General features: G+C 34.8%; 1 protein-coding gene across 3 annotated transcripts in view; it reads left to right on the top strand.

The window, feature by feature from the left end:
• The window catches only part of LRP1B (LDL receptor related protein 1B), a 1,950,491-nt gene that overhangs the window by 1,802,714 nt on the left and 123,092 nt on the right, over positions 1–24,685 (top strand). For all 3 annotated transcript variants that reach the window (XM_031651763.1, XM_031651762.1, XM_031651761.1), the window contains 6 exons: positions 1,657–1,763; positions 2,099–2,231; positions 13,671–13,793; positions 19,493–19,618; positions 20,325–20,462; positions 22,011–22,145. In XM_031651763.1, the coding sequence (XP_031507623.1) occupies positions 1,657–1,763; positions 2,099–2,231; positions 13,671–13,793; positions 19,493–19,618; positions 20,325–20,462; positions 22,011–22,145 (762 nt within the window). The remainder of the gene's footprint in view (positions 1–1,656; positions 1,764–2,098; positions 2,232–13,670; positions 13,794–19,492; positions 19,619–20,324; positions 20,463–22,010; positions 22,146–24,685) is intronic.

The following is a 24,685-nucleotide window of genomic DNA, read 5'->3' as shown; positions in this document are numbered from 1 at the left end:
TAAGCATCAGTATGCAGAAAACAGTGGCAAATATGTCATATGTTTACCATGTTTAAGAAATGGTCTGCAAATCTGTGGATAAATTAATTAGTGTGTTCTTCATATGTTTTGAAAGTGTTTTGGAAGATCAGATCATTACTTATTAATGGAATCCAATCATAATTTCCTCAAATTTGATTTTCTGGTATCTATGTCATATTATACCATTTGGAATTGTTTCCCCAAGATAGCAAAGTAAAATCTGTTGAAATTATAAGTACAGTAAAAGACAAGTTTTTAGTTATGGAAATGATGATTATGAACTAGAATGTACCCATTTCAATGTGATGCTAGCTAAGAAGAAGCATAATTGTATTGTTTGTATTTATATCTTGGGCTAAAATTTGAGTAAAGTTAGAAAGCAAAGCCAGAAAAAAAGATACACTATTCAATTTATGTGCTAGGTGGCTCTATAAATATACTCATTAAAACACTTCATTTTTAATTATATATTTTAATTACATTATCTTACAGAAAAATATTACTGGTGGAAAACTATACTATAATGTATGTATGACCATAAAAACATTACCTTGAGAGACTAGGTCAGAGTCACAGCTACAAGACTCATACATTACTATGATCCAGTACCATGTCCATGGGCCATATTGTTAATTGATCACTTATTTCTTTCTTACTAAATACAGACATGTTATTAGACTCCTTATGTACACAGATCCCTAGACAAACACTGCCAATTAAAAGGAGTTAAAACTCAAGGAAAAAGCTTTTTAGTATCCTTGAGCTAAGGAATTCAGACCACGAAGTCATTAAGTAAGTACAATAGACTACATAGTGGTCTAACATAAGGCCAGAAGCCCAGACGTTTGAATGCAAGCCTAGCCAACTCAAGCCCATAGACAGAGGCAGCTGTCATAATTTCTGTCAATTAATTAGACTGGGTAGTATTTACATCTTGTGACTAATACACTTACAAATATTACAAACTTGCCAATATTATACTTGTAAATAACATTTAGCTGCTTGTTTTTCTTAATTTCTGCATCATAAAGGAACGTTGCACATTCTGTTAACTCTGTTAATTACACATGTATTCATATTTAAAATCCCCAAACAATGCAATTCTTAGAACCTATTCAAATATTTTATTTATGTCAATGCAACAAAATAGATATCATTGGGTCTATGAGACCATGCCAAGATTTCTACTTTGTGCTTTATGCAGTGAATGTAAGATTAACATACTCAAAGGTTACTAAATATTATTACAGTTTTGAAAGTAATTTGAGACTTCGATAATTTAAAATAATTTAATTTAAAATTGTAAAAATAAAAACTCGTGTAACACTTCAAAATCAAAGGGATGAAGGATATCAAGGTTTTCTTTTTCCTTCTATGGACTATTGAGTAAAATTCTTACTGCACAGGCTATTACATCATGAAGTATATTTAATATAATGCAATAATATTATAAATAATTATAAAATTATTTAAATAATTTAAATGAATCTGTAATACCAGTCTTTAAATATATTTATATAGTATAAACTATTTTTATTACCATCTATAAATTCATATACTTATATGTTTATGTTTTTATTTCTAAAACCTGTTATTTTTACTCTATCTCAATCTCAAATTTATAATTGTATTCAGCTTCTCCTACTTGCTCATCAAGTGAATATATATGTGCCAGTGGTGGATGTATTTCAGCATCTTTGAAATGTAATGGAGAATATGATTGTGCTGATGGTTCAGATGAGGTAAAATATATTGTTTAATTAAAATATTTGAATTACATGAATTAGGTTTGGGCAAACAAATGTAATGAAAATAAAGGAAAGAATCTTGATTGTTAGCACAGTTTAACATGTTGGATATGTACATTGAATGCAATCATTTCAGCAAATACTTGAATCTTCATGCTGTCCATATACTAAAGTTCATTCTCATTTGTAGAAGTTATATTCATTAAGACAAAGTGAAAGGAAGTGCATGGTATAATAAATCTCTAGTATTACAAGCTGCATGTTTATTTTGACCATGATTGTGTCATTATCATTAATGAAAACTGCAGTGTCCATTTGTATTTGAACAGATGGACTGTGTGACTGAATGTAAGGAAGATCAGTTTCGGTGCAAAAATAAAGCCCGCTGTATTCCAATTAGATGGCTGTGTGATGGAATTCATGACTGTGTGGATGGCAGTGATGAAGAGAACTGCGACAGAGGTAAGGTATTTGTGTATGTGAGTGCCTGTAAATGAGAGAATGAGAGTTAAGGTGCTGTGCAGAATATACAGTGTGTGCTAGAGGCAGAGGATAGAATCTTTAAATGATTCTCTTTCCTCTTCCAAGTTTCCTTACATAGCAGCCTGGTCTAAATATGCAAAATCCAGATCATTGTCAGACAGAGCATAATCTCAATCTGGGCATGACAAACACTAGCACTGGGCAAGAGTTAACTGAGTGTCTACCATTTCAGACTAGATGCCAGGTCAAGTATAGGGATATGTGGAGAATACAGAGAAAGTAGTCAATAAAACCATGACTACAAAAGTATATCCTGAATTTTCTGTACATTCTTTCCTTTCACATTGCTTGCCTTACTCTGAAAACATAGGAACAACAGATGGCATACTCAATTGCACACATTCATATGCTGTATGATATCTAGGTATAGGCCATGCCCCAAATCCCTAAATTTCCTTATTGCAATATCATTGAGAAAATAACCTACATTTTTTTTGTCAGTCTAAAAGACAACTTTCCGTTTTGTCATAGATTATTTCCCAGCTACGCGAAGATCATTTTCTGACAGATAACCACATTTTAGTTTCAAGCCACCACATTAAATGTAGCAATGGTTACTACTTAGAGTTATTTCCCAAAGCAATTGTGTGCTGAAGATTAAAATGATCACAAATGAATCCATATTTGCTATTTTCATTTTGTTAAATACATGTTTTAAATACAAAATTTCTTGTGACCTGCTTACAAAGTCTCTCAATAGAGTTTACACTTCTTGGTGTTTGGAAGATCATTAATGAGATATTTTCTATGTGCCACGTGATTCAAGGCACTTGAATGTGCACTCTAGGTTTACATACTTTAAATCTGTCTCACATGTTTCCTTTTTTTTTTTTTTTTCCATGATTATTTCTCTTTATCTTAAAATACTTCCCTTGTTACTCTTGAGTTAAAACCTCATTTTTTCTTTTTTTTTTTTTTAATTTATTTATTATTATTATACTTTAAGTTGTAGGGTACATGTGCATAACGTGCGGGTTTGTTACATATGTATGCTGGTGCCTTGTTGGTGTCACTTACCCATCAGCTCGTCATTTACATCAGGTATAACTCCCAATGCAATCCTCCCCTTCCCCCTCCCACTTGAAAGGCCCACGAGGTGTGTAGTCTGCCTTCGAGTCCAAGTGATCTCATTGTTCCAGTTCCCACCTATGAGTGAGAACATCACGGTGTTTAGTTTCTGTTTCTTGTGATAGTTGCTAAGAATGATGGTTTCCAGCTGCATCCATGTGTCCTACTACAAAGGACACAAACTCATCCTTTTTATAGTTGCATAATTCACATGAGTGTGTGCCACATTTTCTTAATCCAATCTGTCACTGATGGACGGGTTGATTCAAGTCTTTGCTGGCCGGGCGTGCTGCAATAAACATGCATTTCAATGCATGTGCTTTATAGCAGCGCAATTTATAATCCTTTGGGTATATACCCAGTAATGGGATAGCTGGGTCATATAATTTTATCTAGTTCTAGATCCTTGAGGAATCGCCATACTGTTTTCCATAATGGTTGAACTAGTTTACAGATTCCACCAACAGTGTAAGAAGTGTTCCTATTTCTCCACATCCTCAGCACCTGTGTTTCCTGACTTTTATTGGTCGCCATTCTAACTGGGTGTGAGATGGTATCTCATTGGTTTGATTTGCATTTCTCTGATGACAGTATTATTAGGCATTTTTCATGTGTTTGTTGGCTGCATAGATAATATTTCTTTTGAGAAATGTCTATTCATATCCTTTTGCCCACTTTTGATGGGGTTGTTTGTTTTTCTTATGAAATTTGTTGTTCTTTGTAGGTTCTGGATATTAGCCCTTTGTCAGATGAGTAGATTGCAAAATTTTCTCCCATTCTGTAGGTTGCCTGTTCACTCGATGGTGGTTTCTTTTGCTGTGCAGAGCTCTTCAGTTTAATAAGGATCCCATTTATCAATTTTGAAGCTTGCTTGGCCGTTTAGCTTTGGTGTTTTAGACATGAAGTCTTGCCCATGCCTATGTCTGGATAGGTATTACCTAGGTTTCCTCTAGGATTTTTTATGGTATTAGAGTCTAACATTTAAGTCTCTAATCCATCTTGAATTAATTTTCGACGTATAAGGAGTAAGAAAGGATCCGTTTCAACTTTCTACTTATGGCTAGCCAATTGTCCCAGCATTTATTATTAAATAGAATCCTTTCCCATTTTGCCATTTCTCTCAGGTTTGTCAAAGATCGGATGGCTGTAGATGTATGTGGTATTATTTCTGAGGACTCTGTTCTGTTCCATTTAGTCTATATCTCTGTTTTGGTACCAGTACCATGCTGTGTTTTTGGTTACTGTAGCCTTGTAGTATAGTTTGAAGTCAGGTAGTGATGCCTCCAGCTTTGTTCTTTTGACTTGGGATTGTCTTGGAGATGTGGGCTCTTTTTTGGTTCCATGAACTTTAAAAGCAGTTTTTCCAATTCTGTGGAAGGCTTCATTGGTACTTTGATGGGGATGGCATTAAATCTATAAAATTACATGGGCAGTATGGCCATTTTCACGATATTATTCTTCCTATCCACCCAGGCTTGTGGTATATTCTTCCATTGTTGTCCCTCTTTTTTATTTCACTGAGCAGTGGTTTGTAGTTCTCCTTGAAGAGGTCCCTTTACATCCTTAAGTTGGATTCCTAAGTGCTTTGATTCTCTTTGAAGCAATTGTGAATGGAGATTCATTCATGATTTGGCTCTCTGTTGTATTACTGGTGTATAAGAATGCTTGTGATTTTTTACACATTAATTTTTGTATCCTGGAGACTTTGCTGAGTTGCTTATCAATGCAGGAGATTTTGGGCTGAGACAATGGGGTTTTCTAAATGCTAATCATGTCATCTGCAAACAGGGACAATTTGACTTCTTCTTTTCCTAAACTTCAGATACTTGATTTCTTTCTCTTGCCTTACAGTTGCCTAGCCAGAACTGTACTATGTTGAATAGAGGTGGTGAGAGGGCATCCCTATCTTGTGCCAGTTTCAAAGGAATTTTTCCAGTTTTTGCCCATTCAATTATGATGTTGGCTGTGGGTTTCTCATGGCCAGCTCTTATTATTTTGAGTGCGTTCCATCAATACCCGAATTTATTGAAGCGTTTTTAGCATGAAGGGCTGTTGAATTTTGTCAAAGCCTTTCCTGCATCTCTTGAGATAATCATGTGGTTCTTGTCTTTGAACCTGTTTATATATGGATTATGTTTATTGATTTTCTGCAGATGTTGAACCAGCCTTGTATCCCAGGGATGAAGCCCACTTGATCATGGTGGAATAAACTTTTGATGTATTTACTGAATCCAGTTTGCCAGTATTTTGTCAGTTTTGCATCGATGTCATCAGGGATATTGGTCTAAATTCTCTTTTTTTCTGTTAATATCTCTGCCAGGCTTTGGTATCAAGGATGATGTTGGTCTATAAAATGGGTTAGGGAGGATTCTCTCTTTTTCTATTGATTACGGAATAGTTTCAGAAGGATAGATACCAACTCCTCCTTGTACCTCTGAGGTAGATTGGCTGTGAATCCATCTGATGGGCTTTTTTTTGGTTTGTTGGGCTATTAATTTGTTGCCTCGGTGCCGGAGCCTTGCTATTTGGTCTCTATTCAGGATTCAACTTCTTCCTGGTTTAGTCTCTTGGAAAGGAGTGTTAAGTGTCAGGAAATTATCCATTTCTTCTAGATTTTCCAGTTTATTTGCGTAGGGTGTTTATAGTATTCTCTGATGGTAGTTTGCTTGTATTTCTGTGGGGTCAGTGAGTGATATCCCTTGTTTTAATTGCATTATGTTGATTCTTCTCTCTTTTCTTCTTTATTAGTCACTTGCCTGGCGGTCTATCAGTGCGTCCAGTCTTTTCAAAAACCAACTCCTGGATTCATTGATTTTTGGCGGAGTTTTTGTGCTCTCTATCTCCTTCAGTTCTGCTCTGATCTTGAATTTATTTCTTGCCTCTGCTAGCTTCCGAATGTGTTTGCTCTTGCCTTCTCTAGTTCTTTTAATTGCGATGTTAGAGTGTCGTTTTAGATCTTTCCAGCTTTCTCTTGTGGGCATTTTAGTGCTATAAATTTCCTCTACACACCTTTCAAATGTGTCCCAGGATTCTGGTATGTTGTATCTTTGTTCTCATTTGGTTTCCAAAGAACGTCTTTATTTCTGCCTTCATTTCGTTATGTACCCAGTAGTCATTCAGAGCGAAGACGACGGTTCCATGTAGTTGAGCGGTTTGATTGGTTCTTAGTCCTGGGTTCTGATTTGATTTACTTGTGGTCCTGAGACAGTTTATTTATAATTTCTGTTCTTGTATTTGCTGAGGTGCTTTACTTTAGTGCATTGGTCAATTTTTGGAGTAAGTACGATGTGTGCCTGAGAAAGAATGTATATTCTATTGTTGATTTGGGGTGGAGAGTTCTATAGATGTCCTGTGTGGTCTGCTTGCTGCAGAGATGAGTTCAATTCCTGGATATCCTTGTTAATTTTTCTGTCGTTGATCTGTCTAATGTTGACAGTGGAGTGTTGAAGTCTCCCATTATTATTGCATGGGGAGTCAGTCTCTTTATAAGTCTCAAGGACTTGCTTTGCTGAATCTAGGTGCTCCTGTATTGGGTGCATATATATTTAGGATAGTTAGCTCTTCCCTCTGAATTGATCCTTTACCATTAATATAGTAGGCCTTCTTTGTCTCTTTGATCTTTGATGGGTTTTAAAGTCTGTTTTATCAGAGACCTAGTATTGCAACCCCCCTTTTTTTATTCCTCCATTTTGCTTGTGAATCTTCCTCCATCCTTTATTTTGAGCCTATGCTCTCTGCGTGTGAGATGGGTCTCCTGAATACAACCAGACTGATGGAGTCTTGACTCTTTTATCAGTTTATGATCTGTGTCTCTTAATTGGAGCTAGTCCATTTACATTTAGGAGTTAAGATTGTTATGTTAGAACTTGATCCTGCCATTCATGATGTCTTTGGTTATTTTGCTCGTTAGTTGATGCCCAGTTTCTTCCTAGCCTCGATGGTCTTACATTTGGCATGTTTTTGGGGTGGCTGGTACTCCAGTTGACACTCCCATGTTTAGTGCTTCCTTGAGGAGGTCTCTTGTAAGAGCGGGCCTGTTGGTGACCAAAATCTCTAAGCATTTGCTTATCTGTAAAGGATTTATTTCTCCTTCCTTATATATGAAACTTAGTTTGGCTGGATATGAAATTCTGGGTTTTAAAATTCTTTTTCTTTAAGAATGTTGAATATTGGCCCCCACTCTCTTCTGGCAGGAGAGTTTCTGCCGAGAGATCTGCTGTGAGTCTGATAGGCTACTTTGTGGTGCCCGACCTTTCTCTCTAGCTGCCCTTAAGATTTTTCCTTCCTACATTTCAACTTTACAATTGAATCTGGCAATTATGTGTCTTGGGTTGCTCTTCTCAAAGGGAGTATCTTTCGTTCTCTGTATTTCCTGGATTTGCCAGATATTGCCTGCCTACTAGGTTGGGAAGTTCTCTGGATGATATCCTGAGTGTTTTCCAACTCGGTTCCATTTCCCCCTCACTTTCAGGCACCCCAATCAGGCGTAGATTTGGTCTTTTACATAATCCATACTTCTTGCACGGGCTTTGTTCATTTCTTTTTCTTCTTTTTTCTTTTGGTTTCTCTTCCTTCATTTACGTTCATTTGATCCTCAATCTCTGATACTCTTTCTTCCAGTTGTCTAAATTCGGTTACTGAAGCTTGTGCATTTTATCCGTATTTCTCGTGTCATGGTTTCACATCTCTTTCATTTCGTTTATGACCTTCTCTCCTGCGTTAATTTATAAATCCAGTTCTTCCGCTTTTTCCAGTTTTTGGTTTCTTTCTTTGCTGGAGTATATAATTCCTCCTTTAGCTCTGAAATTTGATGGACTGAAACCTTCTTCTCTCATCTCATCAGGAAGTCATTCTCCGTCCAGCTTTGATCCGTTGCTGTGATGAGCTCGCTCCTTTGCGGGGAGATCGCTCTATTTTTGAATTCCAGCTTTCTGCCCTGCTTTCCCCATCTTTGAGACTTTATCTGCCTCTAGTCTTTGATGTTGTTGATGCTGATGGGATTTTGGTGTAGGTGTCCTTCCTGTTTGATAGTTTTCCTTCTAACAGTCAGGACCCTCAGCTGTAGGTCTGTTGGAGATTGCTTGAGGTCCACTCCAGACGTTGTTTGCCTGGGTATCAGCAGCAGAGGCTCAGTTGAAAATGCCGAAATCACCGGTCTTCTGTGTCGCTGGCACTGGGAGTTGAAGACTGGAGCTGCTCCTATTCTGCCATCTTGCTCCGCCCCCCCACCTGTTTACTTTTGTGAATATGTAGTCACCTAAGAAAAACAATATTTTACTTTCTTTAATATTATTTGAGATGTTTATGGATATCTCCATCCCAAACCTGATAAAGTGTTGTATTATGAAGAAAAAAAAATAGTTTTGTTTGTTTGCTTTTTTTTTTTTTTTTTTTTCACAGCTCCTTGCAGAGCAGGGCTAACTCATAGGAAGTGCACCCAAAGTAGGCCTTCAATTTCATTTTGAATTTGCTGTTTATAATAGAGAGCGGTGAAATGTTAAATGTCCATAATAGCTCTTTCTACCTTAGGCTAAGTTCTCTCACTTGCTGTCTGTGATTGGTCACTCTAGAAACAGCAAACTTTGTGGACAGTCTGGCAGCAATAACTCATGTGACTTTTGTATTCAAAGGTTTGAGGATGATGATTAAGCTACTCCTTGTTTTCCATATTCTAGCGAATCACCTCTGTTGCTCAGCTTCAATCACTACCACCTGCCTAGTTCATTCTCCCATTGCTTCTTGCTTGGACTTGCATAATGCCATGTAACTGGTCTCCCGTACATCCTATTTACTGTTACAAGGTTCATCTTATGTAAGTGTCCCTCCAATTGTGTCAGTTTTTACTCAAGGTGCCTGATTACATACAAACAATTCAATCTAGTAATCAGGGTTACAAGAAAATGAGCCCATTTTACCCTCCCAGGCTTACTTTCTACTGCGCCTCTTTATGTATTGTATCCTAGCCAAACTAGAAAATCTCAACTACCTTTCAGATCTAAAATTATTCTACTAAATATTTAATCTTAATGACTAAAAAGAGTTGAGAGCCTTTAATTCAATCATTTACAAATGTTTCAAAGCCCCCTTCCCCTCCATTCATACCTCTAACTTGGTTTTCTTTGCTGCTGGGTAATTAAGCTCCAATGACATATTTTAGTGGTTAAATTATTTGATCCCATATGAATGTACCATAAGGCATTACCACATTCAGATTTCTAGTATTTAATTTACTCCCAGGAAGTGGCGTAGGTATTAGGTAAAGGCATTTTAAGGCATTGAGGAAATGGGATGCCAGAATAAACATCTTTTCTATTAAATCTCATTTCCATTCATTTCCAATCAGGATACACATGAGCTAATAGGAGCTGAGTGTTGGGAACAGGAATATATGAGAACTGAAGGATAAGCATAACACATTTTCCCAGTGAATCAGTTTTACTTGTTTACTTTAAAAGACAAAAATTCAAAATACTCTGGAATTAAAAGCTGCATTCATACTTTCGAAGGTAAAATATATGTCCTCAAGGAAGTGTGGTGCTTGTTCTGGCCTGAGTTTCAAACTTTACACTTTATATAATACTGGTGGAAAAGATTGGGCGGTTCTTTTTTGAGTAATTATCAGCTTAACAATATGTAAGTTAGTTAAATAAATTATAAAGTATTATCATGTATTAAAGCTTCTCTCAACCCAATTAAGATGAGAACTCTAGATGTTTATTTTCTGTGATGATGCACTTGGCCAGATTTATATGAACTTTTCAAGGCCTCTGTTATAATTTAGATGTATTATTGTTAATTAATATATACTTTTCTATTTTCCTAATATTTCCTGTTGAGCTGATTAAGAACATAACTGGGAAACTGGAATTTTAATTCAGCCAATCTCTTTAAATTATACCTTTTTTGTTGTTTATATGTGCTTTATGCCATTTCAAAATAAGGAATTTTAAGTGAGTCTCAGGATGTCGTGGTAGCCCCATGATGCATTTTTTTTTTAATGCAAATTTTTTGGAGTACAACATCAAGTCTTTAGTAGGTTACCACAAAACCTTTGCCTTTCTGTTATAATATAATTTCATTTATACTTCTCTTCTTTTTAATAAATCAGTGTCATATCCAACACTCATGTGGAGAAAATTATAATGTTATCTAATGCAATACCTTAGGGAACTCATTTTTTAACAAGACTGATGTATATGGTACAAATAGAATTTTCTAAAATAATCGGAGAATGTCAAAAGTTCACAAATTCTGTTTGAATGTAATCCATTGTAAAATGGAGCATGTTATGAGATTTAGTCATTAGAATCTTTACGCTAAAAGTAAACTCTGCTTCATATTCTATGGATTTGATTTTGAGTTAAGGCAATATACTCACTTCGTACTGATATTCATATCTTTAATTTCTTTAGTCCTAAGGACTGTGCACTGCACATGCTATCTTTTTTTATTGTTTTCAGAGTGAGACAGTTGTTAAATAGTACTGAATTTTATTGCACTGGTTTTCATAATTGAGATTAATTGTAAAATTATAGCAGTATGGAGCTCAGCATTGCAGAAGTTTGGGAGAAAGGGCTATCCCAATGACAGATGTTGAACTGTCAGAGTCTCACATGGTGATATTCACTTTGGTGGATTCACCCAGCCCTTGCCTTTGTCTGTTTCTTAGTTTGATAGTTCTCAGAGATGGCAATGTAAGCTGTGCCAGTTCTGCTAAGCACTTTTGCAGACAATTGTACTATTATTCAGATCAATATCACTATAAATTCTTGGTCTAAGCTTTATCTTTTACTTAAGATACTAAGCAGTCTGCCCTTGTTTTCCTAGTCATGTTTCTGCCATTAATCATACCAGGTTTTTAAAAAGGCAACTATCCAAATCTGTTACCAAGCCATCTCTCTTAGTAACTTCACCTTCTTCTTTACAGAAATAATAAAAATCATGAGCATTTTTCAAATCTGGCCACCAAACTAACAAATCTACCTGTACCTGGCCTCAGGCTTTCCTCCTTCCTTCCTCCCCAAACAGAAGACTTGTTTCACTTCCAGTCTAAGCCCATTCCATTCATTTTGCTCTAGATCTCAAATCTCTCACACTCTCTGGATCCTCCAGAAACTCGTTACATTAATTACCCTTTTGCTCTCCTGTACCCTCAAATGTGTCTTGTCTACTGAATTCTTATCAGAAGCATTTAAATGTGTTCAGGGATTTGTTCTTCCTCACACAAGCAACGAGGCTCACTTTCCGGTCTCTTTTTTCCCTTTATGGCCAAACTTCTGGAAAGAGATGTTTACATTCACCTCCGTCTTCTCATTCAATAGCCAATGACAATCATTTCATTAAACTCACTGCCATTTCACTAAACCTGCTCTAGAATTAGTTACATGGGCTATCCCTCTCATTAGAACACTTTCCCCATGTATTGTCTGGCATCACTCTTTCCAGATATTTCTCTAACCATTTTGATTACTTTTTCTCAGTCTCTTTTGTAGACTCCTCTTTACTTACCCAATCTGTTTTTCTCTGTGTTCTCTTTTAAATTTCAAATCATAACTATATTCTGATCACTGCCAGATGCACGTTTACAGCTCAAAAACCTATCCTATATTTCAGACATATTTATCCACCAGCTTGCTCGACATCACCACATGGCTGTCTACCAGTACCTTAAATGAATTATGTCTTAAGCCTGCTCCTCCTGCTGTGTTCCTTTATTTAATGAACAATACCATCTACCAAATGGCCCAAACACACTAAAAAATGAGTTTCATGTTTGTGTGCTCACTCTCCTTTGCCACTCTCATCTATTTAGCCACCAGGTCCTGAGGAGTGATCCTTCTGAAGAGTTCTCAGCTGTGGCTCCTCTAGATGTAGTTACCATCATTTCTTCTCTGGATTGCCATGACCTCTCTTGAAATATGTCTTTTTCCTTCAGTGTTGTCTTTACTGTCTCTCTCTTCAAATTTAGAATTTCTAAATTCTCGACACCAGAGCTAGAGTTTTCATTCTACAATCCAACTGATTCTAGCACTTCTTAAATTAAGACTTTTGCTACTGAATGTGAGTTATCAGAGATTTGTGTAACAAGTCAGAACTCAGAGCAAGAAGAATTATTTGATCTTCATAAGTTCGGGCCCATTATTCCTTCCAAAGTACATCTGCAAGAGGAACAATGGCTCTTTCTGGGTATTTTCTAGGCTTTTAAGGGTGATCACTGTCACTGCTCTGCCCCATATTTTGGTGAATGTATGTGTGTTTAAATATGTTAATACCTGCAGTAAGTCAAATATGGACAACCCATGACTCATAGCTCTTACCTATATATGAGGATTAACTAGGTAGTGTAACCCTTTGGAAGCAATCTAATTTTTCTTAATTCTGTACTCTGATGTTTGTATTGTTTCCCCAGGTACTTCTTGCACCTATGACCCTATACATTAACTGTACCTCTTTTATAACATATAAAAACATTGAGTCCCAGAGATATTAATAGAGTTATCCAAAGCAAGACTAGAACCCACAGCTCCTAACTCTCAAGTCCTAAAACTCCACTGTGTATTGCTACACCTCTAGACATATAACCCAAATTTGTTCGTTACTTAGGTCCTTTGCATGTGGTAGATGTACTTAAGAATTGTGTATTAGAATATTTTTGTATTCCTGATGTTTTTATTTATTTGTTAAAGGAGGAAAATGCAAACATTTTAAAAATCCAAAAAATAATGCTTTACTGCACAATCTTTATTTTAAAAAAAACCCTGAAATATTGTATGATATGGCTAAATTCTTATTGCTGTTAGAAAATTGTTTCTTTCTGATTTCAAAAAAAATTTTACTGGTTATTCTAAGTTTTTAATAATCTAGTTTATCAGTATTTCAGATACAGCTAAATTGTCTAATAATTCTAAAAAATGTCTTTTCTTCAAGAAAAACACAAATTTTAATAATTACAATTAAAACTAAAAAATACAAATTTCTGTGTATTCAGCAACATAAAAATTATGTGAAACAGAGAAAACTTTAGATTCTTAAAAACTTTCTTTTAACATCTTATCAGTATTTTCTAAAAAAAGACATATATGAAAGTAATATTAGAATGTTTTGAAATGTAAACAGTGAATACATTTTATTAAAAAAATTGAACATTACTTGCTTCTGGTATTATGCTCGAAATAAATAAATGGAAGCAATCAACTAGATACTGTTTGCTAAGATTCAGAGGAATATGTGTCCTGCTGACTGGCATTGATTACCCTGAATCTCTTTGTTTCTTTTTGTTTTAAAATAAAGGAGGAAATATATGTAGAGCTGATGAGTTCCTTTGCAATAATTCTCTCTGCAAACTACATTCCTGGGTGTGTGATGGAGAGGACGACTGTGGAGACAACTCTGATGAGGCCCCTGATATGTGTGGTATGGCATTTCATGTGGCTCTAGATTATACTTGTATCTTCTGATCTCATGCCCCAGCATGAATCAATGAAGTGGTGAGGTGAACTACAAATTATACCATCCTGGGGTTAGGTAGATAAAGTGTAACCACAGATACAGCTTTCGTTCAGGTAATAAAGGGATAATCCTGTTCAGAAGTTATGACTTTATAGAGACTCATCCTAATGTGAACTTGCACAAGTCAACACTATTCAGAAGAGAGATAGAGTAATTGACATTTTAATTGAATAAGATTCATATAATAATTTTGGCTTCACATGAAATTGGAGCTTTATGTTAATTTTGGAGGGGTACAGATAAGCAAAGTAAAAATACATGAATAATAAAATCTCATAGTTTCACAAGCCACCCACTAATGAAATATCTATCTATCTATCTATCATCTATCTATTAATCATCTATCTGTATATCTATCTATCCACATATCTATCTCTCATTACAAGTCTTAAGCACAGAACTGAAATTAGGAGTTATTTAACATTTAAACCTAAAGAATCTTAACAAAAGTTATTGTTTCTCCAAATTCAAGTTACTCTTGACTGACATTTGTCCTGTATATGCTTATGAGACCAACAAATATAAAAGTCTAATTTTAGATCAGCAGCATAAAGGATCTCTTCTATTTTAACGAACTTTTTTGGTCTCTGTTCTCATACCTTTTATCTAATCTCTGTAAGAAATGTAATTTCACCTATATTTTAAAGGAAAATGCTGCCATGTCAGATATAACTCAGTGGCACACCAGGTAAATTAAAGAAAGAAAATACAGCATGAGTGTATGTACTTACACTTTTTGTTCTATTTGTTGCATCAAGTTAAGGCAATATTTAGATATAGATGATGGCATTTCACTACTGATGTTACAGTCGGGGAAAATACAAAAATGCAAGCAGCTTTGTTTTGTTAAGTATTTAAAAGTTGGAAAAAAAAAAACAGGCTTTGGAGAGTTTTTTTTTCTATAGATAAAACTCATTACGATGAGTAATGCAAGTAAGTTTCAGCTTCAGTTTTCTTTACATAATCTTCGAAATAAACTCTGGGTAATCACCAGGGATTATATTGTTTCTGAATCATAATATATTAAACAATATGAGAGCCTATCTACCAACATCAATCCAGAACCTTTTTTTTTTTCAGTTATATGACTTTTTTTTCTATTCTCTATCCTATTTGACCACAAAACCAGTGAGTGGAATAGAAAATTTTCGATAATCGATGTACGGCTGCAGAATCAAACTCTCCTAGAGCCACTTCCAGGGCCGTGAATTGATTTTCAGGAGCATTCCACACAGCACAGATGGGAAACCTTGTAAAATCCAGATTGACTGTCTGAACATTTTTGCGTTTCTCTCAGTGAGCAATATCAACATTGAGTCAAGCTATTATGTGCCAGAAATTGTGCTAATTAGGACAAAAAATGGTTCTTTTTGACAAGGAGATCTTATTCTGCCTGTACAAATAAAAATAATTGTGATACCCTGTATTTCCAGCAATGATAGAATTAATTAAAAGTATGGAAAAGGCAGAGAGAGATTCAATGAACTCTACCTAAAGAATAATACAGAAAGCTACAGCGTTGAAGGAGCTAGACTAAAAGACATCTTAAGCAATGTGAATGGCATGAGAAAAGGTATCATTCATTCATTCAATAGACATTTGTTCAGCAAGAGACTATGATTAATTTGGTGATATAATGATGAAAGAAGTGAACACGAACCCTGACCTCACAGAGCTTAGAATCTAGTGGAAGATGGATATTAATGGGAACAAAAATATATACTTACAAATTATGATACATACTATAAATAAAAAGTATGGTAATTTGTAAAAGTATGGAACAGAAAGATTTTATCAATCATAGGATATGAGAAATAACATTTTAGTTCAGGCCTGGGAAATATTTAGCTGCTGAATAGGTGAAAAGAATTGAGGTTGGGAGTGGAAGTGTGACACAAAATTGCAGACAAAGGAAATAAGATATGTGAAGGCTCTGGGCAGGGCAAACCATGGCTTACTCAAGGAACTGAAGGATTTGTGTTCCCAGGAGTTACAGGCATTCCTGGATTTACCAGATTGTAGCCAGATAAACACATTGTAAACAGGAAATAATGTAAATTGACAGTGTGTGTTTGACTTTAAAATATTTTCAACATATAAAGGATACATCAGGACATAATCCCATAGTAAGTTGAGGAGAACATGTGTTGCTTTCACACTGTCATCAAGTCAGAAAAGCTTAAATTGAACTATTGTTAAATTGGAGATCATCCGGATTTGCTTAGGATGAAACTAGAGACAGCAGAGATATCTGCAGCCTTGATTAGCTGGAAAGTAATTGGAAATACTAAGGAGTTTTAAGCAGAGGAGGTGCATGGTCATATTTAAATTTTACAAATATTGAATAGAAAGGATTGTAAGTGGTTAACAACATGGTAGTACTTTAGGCAAGCTATGCTAGTAGCTTGGGTTGAGATGGTAACAGCTTGTGCTAGCACAATATAGACAGATTTGAATGTTATATAAGAGACAGAAGAAACTGGATTAAATGATGGATCAGATATGGTGAATGAGAGACAGCAAGTTGTGGAGTATAATGTGTACGTTGTTTTTGCTTTGTCATTTGAATGGAAGGGGGTCACAGGAAAGGGAACAATTTTACAAGTAAAGATTAGAAGACTGGACTGGGATGCATTTGAGGAGACATTCAAGTAGAGGTTTCAAGTAGGCATCAGATGCTTGATTCTCACACTGAAAGGAAAGAGGTAGTCTACAGATAGAAATTCGACAACCAGCATAAAATGTAATAAATACAATGGAATATTTAGGATTATGCTGTGTGGAAATAAAGATAGGACAAGAAGGGAATTATCAAAGAATATTGAGTGACAGTAAGCCTCTAAGTGAAAATGAACTGGCACAAGAGACTCAGGCAAGTGACCACAGAAGGCACTGCAAAAAAGAAGAGTGAGGCACCAGAGACACCAAAGTAATAACATGTTTCAGCAAAGATGTGATGGTTTCTGCAGAGGCAGGGGAAAATGAGTTCCAGAAAAATGATTATTTTTACGTAGGAGTCAACTATTCTTCTGTCTCTGCTCTTAAAATATAGAAATGAGTTGATAGACTGCATGTAGATACAGGTAGACCTGAAATTATTTAATAATATGTTAAGAAATTTCCCATCTTTGTATTTCTACTTATTTTTGTACTCTCTATATATATGCTTTCCAAGTAGCATTGATCAATATTCATACTTGGTGGTATCAGTTGACCTTGTAGTATGATCCTCTGCAACATTTCTGGCTTCCCAGATGCAGATATTGGGAGAGCAGATGGTTTCGTTCATCTAAGTTTAGGGTTATTTTTGATAACTAAGATGAAAAAGAGAAAAGGGCCAGAGAATCCAGGTTATTGGGAAGAAAGTGGGTTTCTAAACTTACCTAGTACTTAGAACAGTATCCAACGTATTATAGGTTACTATAAATATTAATGGGGAGAAAAGTACAGACAACAGTCATTGGTGAATAGGGAAAAGGTAGCTACATCAATGAGCTAGAGTTTAGATAAAGTGGAAGAGTCTTTGCAATGATACTGATTGGATTAAAAATCTTTAAAAAAATAGATTGTGCTCAAAATGGGGCATTCATACCAGTGGTTTCACAAATAAAGTAAATTATAGGAAACAGCAAATTTATGCTGCAACTGTTCATACAAGTTAGTATTCTTAATGGCAAGCAACAGAAACTGCCACTGTGAATCACAAATAGAAATTTGTTGAAATCCACCAATGTGAACAACCTCCTAGGAGAGTGTTGGCTTAGTTAGGATTAGAGTAAAAGGACATAGGGTATAAGAAATTTAAGGAGCTAAGAAACCTCATTGGCTGGTTTTCTTATGTGAATGTTGAAGCCGTCTAAGATGCTAGAATGAATTTAAATGGAGATCTTAAAAGACTATGATGGAATGTGCTAGTCTTCAGTAAACTGGGGTGGAGATGATGTTTTTGAAGTTGATTAGAAAATAGCAGTGGCGTGAAGATGTAATCAAATGTCTAGCCTTCAAAATACATTATTTTGTTTTAGATAATAGAAGTAATAGTTTATTTCAGGTAATAGAAAGTAAAGATAGGATAAAGCTATGGAAGCTGTAGTAGGAAACTAGGATGTTTTCAAACATGAGATGACATGAGGTTTGACCAAATTAAGAGACATTCCTAAAAGATCTAAAGAGGAGGGAGTATATTTAGAAAATGGACCAAATTTCACTTAAAGCAAGGAAGTCAGGGATGGAGTGCAACTTATTTAAGAAGCTGTAATAAAGTTGTATTGCTCAAATATTGAGATGGACAAAGGATGAGTCTGCAGGATTGGCACGAACAAGATAGTGACAAGTCTATTAGGCCATTCAAAGTATCTTAAATTGTATTCTCAAGGAAATTGATAACTGTAGAACAAATGGTTACATGAATATGTTAGACTTACTTTTTTCTCATGGCTTTTTGAGGCTCTGAGAATGGAATATGAAGCTGGACACATTCAGCATATCTCTCTGCAAAAGATAATAAACGCTAAGCTATTGTAACTGGTAGAGATGGCTAGAAGATGCCAAACCTGGGGACAATAGCAACAGGATTTGGTGACTACTGAGAACTGATGGTCAATGGGAGGAATACATTCGAATAATTCCAGACTTTTGGCTATGATATGCCACCAACTGAACAATGGAAATAAAGCGTGTTTGAGAACAAGGGGTTAAGACGAGATGATAAAGAGCTGAGTGATGAGCTTGTTAAATTTGAAACTGTTGAGGGGATGTCGTACAACCAATTGTGAGATGTTTGAACTAGATAGAGAATTGAAAGTCTTCAGGGTGTAGTGGAAAGTAAATCAATGAGAGTGAACAAACATATATAAGCAAAGAATTCAAGTGTGAGAACATCAGGGGAACAACGACAGAGTCCTGGATAATTTCACATCTAAGGATGAAGACTAATGACAGATACTTCCTGCTTTAAGAGTGGAAGTCTTCAGATTAGATAGTAATAGAGGAGACAAATGTAAAATTCCCTGGCTTTCATTGTGGTCTTTTTAAATACACACAAAAACATGCACATTAAAAACGAATAGCTAAGATAATCTATGTGCCTCAAATACATAAATAAACCTTTGTTTACAGAGACAAAGAGTAAGAAATAAAGCTATAATACTGTTGGAATTTTTGTTTGTTTGTTTTCACTGAATGACCTGTTTTCAATTTTGGGCCTGTAACATATGCTTGCTCCGGCTCTAGGCTGTGTGAAATTGCTCTTTGAGATAGCTAAGTGTCCTGCCATATTGCATAATTGTAGGCATAAATTAATTTGGTACACTAAGTAAAGTCAGCTAACATAAGGCATCTGGAAATGAGACCATAAAGTTTGGCTCTTTCTTATTTCCTTGAAGATCCTCAGCTGTGCACATTTTTCTGTAGTTAATATAAATAACTAGAATCATCACATATTTTTCTGGTAGCCACTAGTAGGCAATTGTCATAGCAAAAAAAGACATTTAGAAAAGTTAGCTTATGGATTTGAAAAGAAAGAATAAAAGAAAAAGGGAGAATGTTCTTCATAAATCAATGTACCCGAAGGAGCTTCTTTGGTTTTTCTTCTTTTTCTTCAGTCAAATTTCTTTGTCCATCCACAAGACCTCACAGATGCAGAAATAACAGAATATGCCTACAGTCTGAGCAAATGTGCAATGGGATTGATGACTGCGGGGACAACTCAGATGAAGATCACTGTAGTGGTAAATGCATTTAATGTGAAATAATTCAGTGATGGCTACAAGGTTCTCTGATGACTTGGGGTACAAATATTTTAAAAATTATATATTTCTTATGTGGATGTCTGAGGGTATTATTTTCAGACATTTGATCTTCTGACAAGGTATAAAAGTATTCCACCAGCATTTCATTTGCCTTATAGCTGTGCACCTTTATCCATAGTTCCCACTAACCACTTTATTCTAGAAAATATTAATCCCGGAGAAGAAATATAGAGATTTTAAAATGCTCCTTGTTTAAAGATCTAATTCGTTGAAGAAAGGGAGCTTATATAGATTGTATGTATATGCAATTCCTTTTTCCAAATTCTGAAGTTCAAAAACCTTTTAATGCAAAAGACTTATGTTTGCAGCAAAATCATTTGGAGACAAAGCTTGACCTGATCAAATTGGAGCCATTTAATATCATCCTCTAAAAAAATTCCACTTAGGGTAAATATTTTTTAAATTTTCTGTAGATATCAGTGTTACTTACTTAAAGTAAACATACTATCACTTTCCTAAAATCTAAAAATTTCAGAATGTTTAAAAATTTGACCTTGAGAGCTTCAAATCAAGGATTATAAACCCATGTTTTTCATAGTAGTTAGTAAAATTTTGGAGATATTACATGCTCAATAGTGTGTTTTGATTCTGTGGAGCACTAATCATTTTTTGTATGCCTCTATAGGTAAGCTGACATATAAAGCAAGGCCTTGTAAAAAGGATGAATTTGCTTGTAGTAATAAAAAATGCATCCCTATGGATCTCCAGTGTGATCGACTTGATGACTGCGGAGATGGTTCAGATGAGCAAGGATGCAGAATAGGTGAGCTTGTTTTCTGTTAAGCAAAGTACCGGGATACACAAGTCTAACTTCTGCTTGTATATGACTAAAATTTTCTGAATGTAAATATTGCTCTTCAAAATATGCTTTACTGATGCCCTTTTTCAAAAACCTTTGCCAAAGCAACCTTAGAATACTACTTAAGTTAATTTCAGACAGTATGAAGTGGACAAGGTTGACTTTGTAATGAGTACCCTTGTTTAACCAGAAGCTGAGAAATCAATATTCAGATATAGAAATTGATGTCAGCAATGTAATCTATATCATTTAGTAATTTGTCTTAGACAAATGTAGTGTTTTTAAATTTTATAAACAGTGATATTTAGTTGAATGGTAGTAAAGGTCTTAATTTAGTCAATGATTTTTTAAAAAATTAATCCATTGCCAAATCATTCTTATAGAAGACGTGGTTTTTTTTTTTTTTTTTTTTTTTTTAGCTCGAGTGCCATGATACTTGAGTTATTACATCCTGATTGCGAATAGTTTATATTTAACTAATGCTTGGCATTTGACTTTTTTGTATTAGATAAAAATAATTAAATTTATGATCCTAAATTCAGTTTGCTTACAGAAGTCACACAATATTTCCTACTTTTGGATCTTTTCTTTTATTTTTATTTATGCATCTAAAATGTTCCTAACTTAGGGATGAAGCAATACCCACCAGGATATGGCTACATGTGTCTAAACCGTGGTATCATGCCACTGACCTATTTTAACTAATTGTAAAATATTCAAGTCAGTGGGGACAAATAATAGTTACAATTATAATAAAGTTCTCATATTTGTCAAAAATTTGATTTAAGTAACTTAGAGATAATATAATGTTATCCTTATAGTAATGTCCCTCTCATTTATTTAAAAGAGAAGATCTTTTAAAATGTTTTCCTGAATGGGAGATAAAGCAGTAAAATTGCAACTGCTCTCCTGGAAATTACAAGTAACTTTTTGTCTGTCCCAGAACGTTGCAGCTTATAAACAACCATTCTGAGCACATTACACACTCAAATGTTACTCTTCATATGTCTGTCCAGCATAAAAAAAAATGAAATTTAAACTGCTGATTTAGCCGACTTGCTTGAGTAACTTAGCAGTACCCTTGATTGAGTTTACAAATATTAAGCGTAGGTTAGCAATAAATGCCTCCATTTCTAAGTAGCTTATAGGAAATGCTTTGGCTCTCAGAGAAGGATGTAGTACTTATATATGGTACTGTAATAAAGATAGCCTGTCATTAGAATCATTGACTCCTGACTTACTTTAAAAAAGTATATTATAGCTTAACAGCAACCCTAAATATCAGCTGTTAGCAGCTTGGTCTAATCTGTATTTAATGTTAATGAATTCAGTTTTTATACTTCTATACATTTATAAGACATGGGGCTTATATGGAGAGAAGACCTTAACCTTATATACTCAAAAATAGTTATCTATGGAGTAATCAATACCATTTCAAATATATTTAAAAAGTAAACTCCCCACTTCAGGAATTAGAATTATATTAGTTTTGATCATATTTTTAAATCCCAGCTCCTACTGAATATACCTGTGAAGATAATGTGAATCCATGTGGAGACGATGCATATTGTAATCAAATAAAAACATCTGTTTTCTGTCGATGTAAGCCTGGATTTCAGAGAAACATGAAAAACAGACAATGTGAAGGTAGAGTACTTTTCCTCAACAGCTTGCTCGTAAATCTTTGGGTTATGAAAAGACTCCCAAGACTTCTAAATTGTGAAATCACAGGGGATTGATTTTCATCAAAATGATGTCTATCTACGGGATACCATTTCACTTATGAGAATGAAAGTCTCTGGGGTCAAGAGCTTGTTTGTTTGTGGAGCTAAGCTAACCACGACAGAGGCTACAAAGCTTTTTCTATAGCAAATTCAGAGCTGCAGGAATTTCAATTCTATTGCTACAATACTGTTTTGAAATGCAAATAATGAAATTGCTGGTTCAGGAACTATTGGAGAATTAGTCTTGCTTCATGAAAAAAAAAAAATGTTTATGAGGACCCATTTCTCTTGAGTGTGGCATTTGCAATACTGAAATAGGTAAATCACATTTAGAGAGGCATGGGCTTTTGTCCTGAAATCATGTTTTAAATAGATCATAATGTGTCTTTAAAAATTCAAAGTCAGGATTTACAGAAATCTGTCAACTTACTTGAGATCATTTAAAAATTGAGCATGTAGGAGAGCCAAAATCTTATAGTAAGTAAGTAAATATAATCTACATCAGTGTTCTAACTATAGAACCATGAAATACAGACCCATATGCACTTTCTGCAAGTTTCTCCAATAAAACTGCTATTTGTATTCATTTTCACATTATTGTAAGTACAGCCAAACTTAAAATAACTAAGTCTGGCTTATCCAGGCTAAATTCAAGTCTTCAAATGCGTTTACCTACCAGCTTGCTTTTGTTATGTCTCTCTGTGATATTTTGGGGCTAAGAAAAATGATTTTACTTTGTGTTAATCAAAATGGAATTATTTAAATGAATTGATTCTACTCACCCAAAAGGGGGATAAGTGTAGTCACGTCATGTTTATCTACATTTTGAGTTATATGTGTATTTGGATTATTCGTGACATTTGATTTTTCCATTACCGTGAGATTGAAAGCTGACAATCTAGGTTTCCTGTATTTTAGTTAACAAATGAATTATCTTTCAAACTATGGTATTTATTTTTCCAAGGCTCTATCAATTACATATAAACACACACACATACACAATTCTTTCAAGATTTTAATTTCAATAACATTTATTTTCTAATATTTATTTGTGAGTGGGTTTTTTCTGTATGTATGTACTAAATTTAGAAATTATATTCTTCAACTTTTCTTAATTTTTAATTGTATTCCACAGCAAATATAACCTGCACACTACATTATTTATTTTAAGTTGCTGTGAATCTACTTTTTCGTATTATTTTGTAGGACAAATGAGTAACTTCTGAACTCTAATAAAATGTTCATCTATTAAAATAGTTCTATTTCAGTGTCAAAGAAGGGTAAGACAACTTGGATTCTATAATCCAAAAATTTAAATGTGTTTGTACCCTTCACTTATGTATCTGAAAAAAATGCATAAGAAATTGCTGTTTGATGTTAAAGCCCAAACACTTCAATTAGAATATCTAAAGGGAAAAAAGTAAAGAGGAATGATGGAAGAAAGTAGAAGGGGATTAACAGTTGCTGAGTGCCAGGTACTGTTTTGGGTACTAGGCATGTGTGGAAATTCCTCCATTCCCTTCAAAACCTCATGATTCAGGCTTTCTAGAGATGAGGAGAAAATGATGCTTTGGGCCAGTATGGAGACAAATGAGGAAGTTGAGGTTTTATCAAATCATGCAGCATATTGCTTATTTGGATTCTGTACCAAAGGGAAACCATAGTGACAAATAACTGCCTGTTCAAAGTTACAGATGCTGAACAAATCAGAAATATTTATTGTAATTGTGATGGTTAAGTACTGACAAGATGCATTCCACTTCATTCCTGTAAAATATTTATTAAAAACAACTAAATACAGTTTTCTGCATCTATTTACTCTACATTTCAATCAAATAGCAACATGTTGTCCTGAAAATACGTATGTGTTCTTAGGCAAAGTATCACAATAAAGTCAACAAAATCAGAAAACCTGAGTTTAAGCCCTGACGTTGTGATTTACAAGTGTCACTACCACTGAGCCTTAGAACATTGTTGTGTGCTACGCAAAAAATAGTTATTTGTACTGTGCTGATTCTTAAGTTCTCTTATTCAAGGGAAGGATTTATCTCACAGATTTATTAAGTAATTAGGAGATTATAAGTGATAAAATGAGGCAGGGGAAATATGCTGGTTAAACACAAAAGTAGAGGAGGAAAAGAGAGGAAGATTAGACAGTTCCCTAGAATAATCTGGCCTCAATCCTGGCTCTTCATAAGCCCTTAAAATTAGAGTCATGTGCCAACTACATGACTCTAATTAAATCACATGAATACTGCCATGATTTATTTATTTATGCTCGTGATTTAGAGTTATGTATTCATATATAGGCATGCAGGTTTTTGCTTGCTTAATTCACATAATCTCAATACAGCCCTTCTTGTTACATAGTCACTTCATATATATGAGTCCAGAAGTGTATTAGAGATGCACCCAAATCTTTGTTCTCTGCCAGTCATTGTGCAAAATCTGGCAATAAAAAAG

This window comes from Papio anubis, chromosome 10 (genome assembly GCF_008728515.1).
Source record: "Papio anubis isolate 15944 chromosome 10, Panubis1.0, whole genome shotgun sequence".
Classification (NCBI taxonomy): Eukaryota; Metazoa; Chordata; class Mammalia; order Primates; family Cercopithecidae; genus Papio; species Papio anubis.
This window is presented reverse-complemented; position numbering and strand designations above follow the sequence as displayed.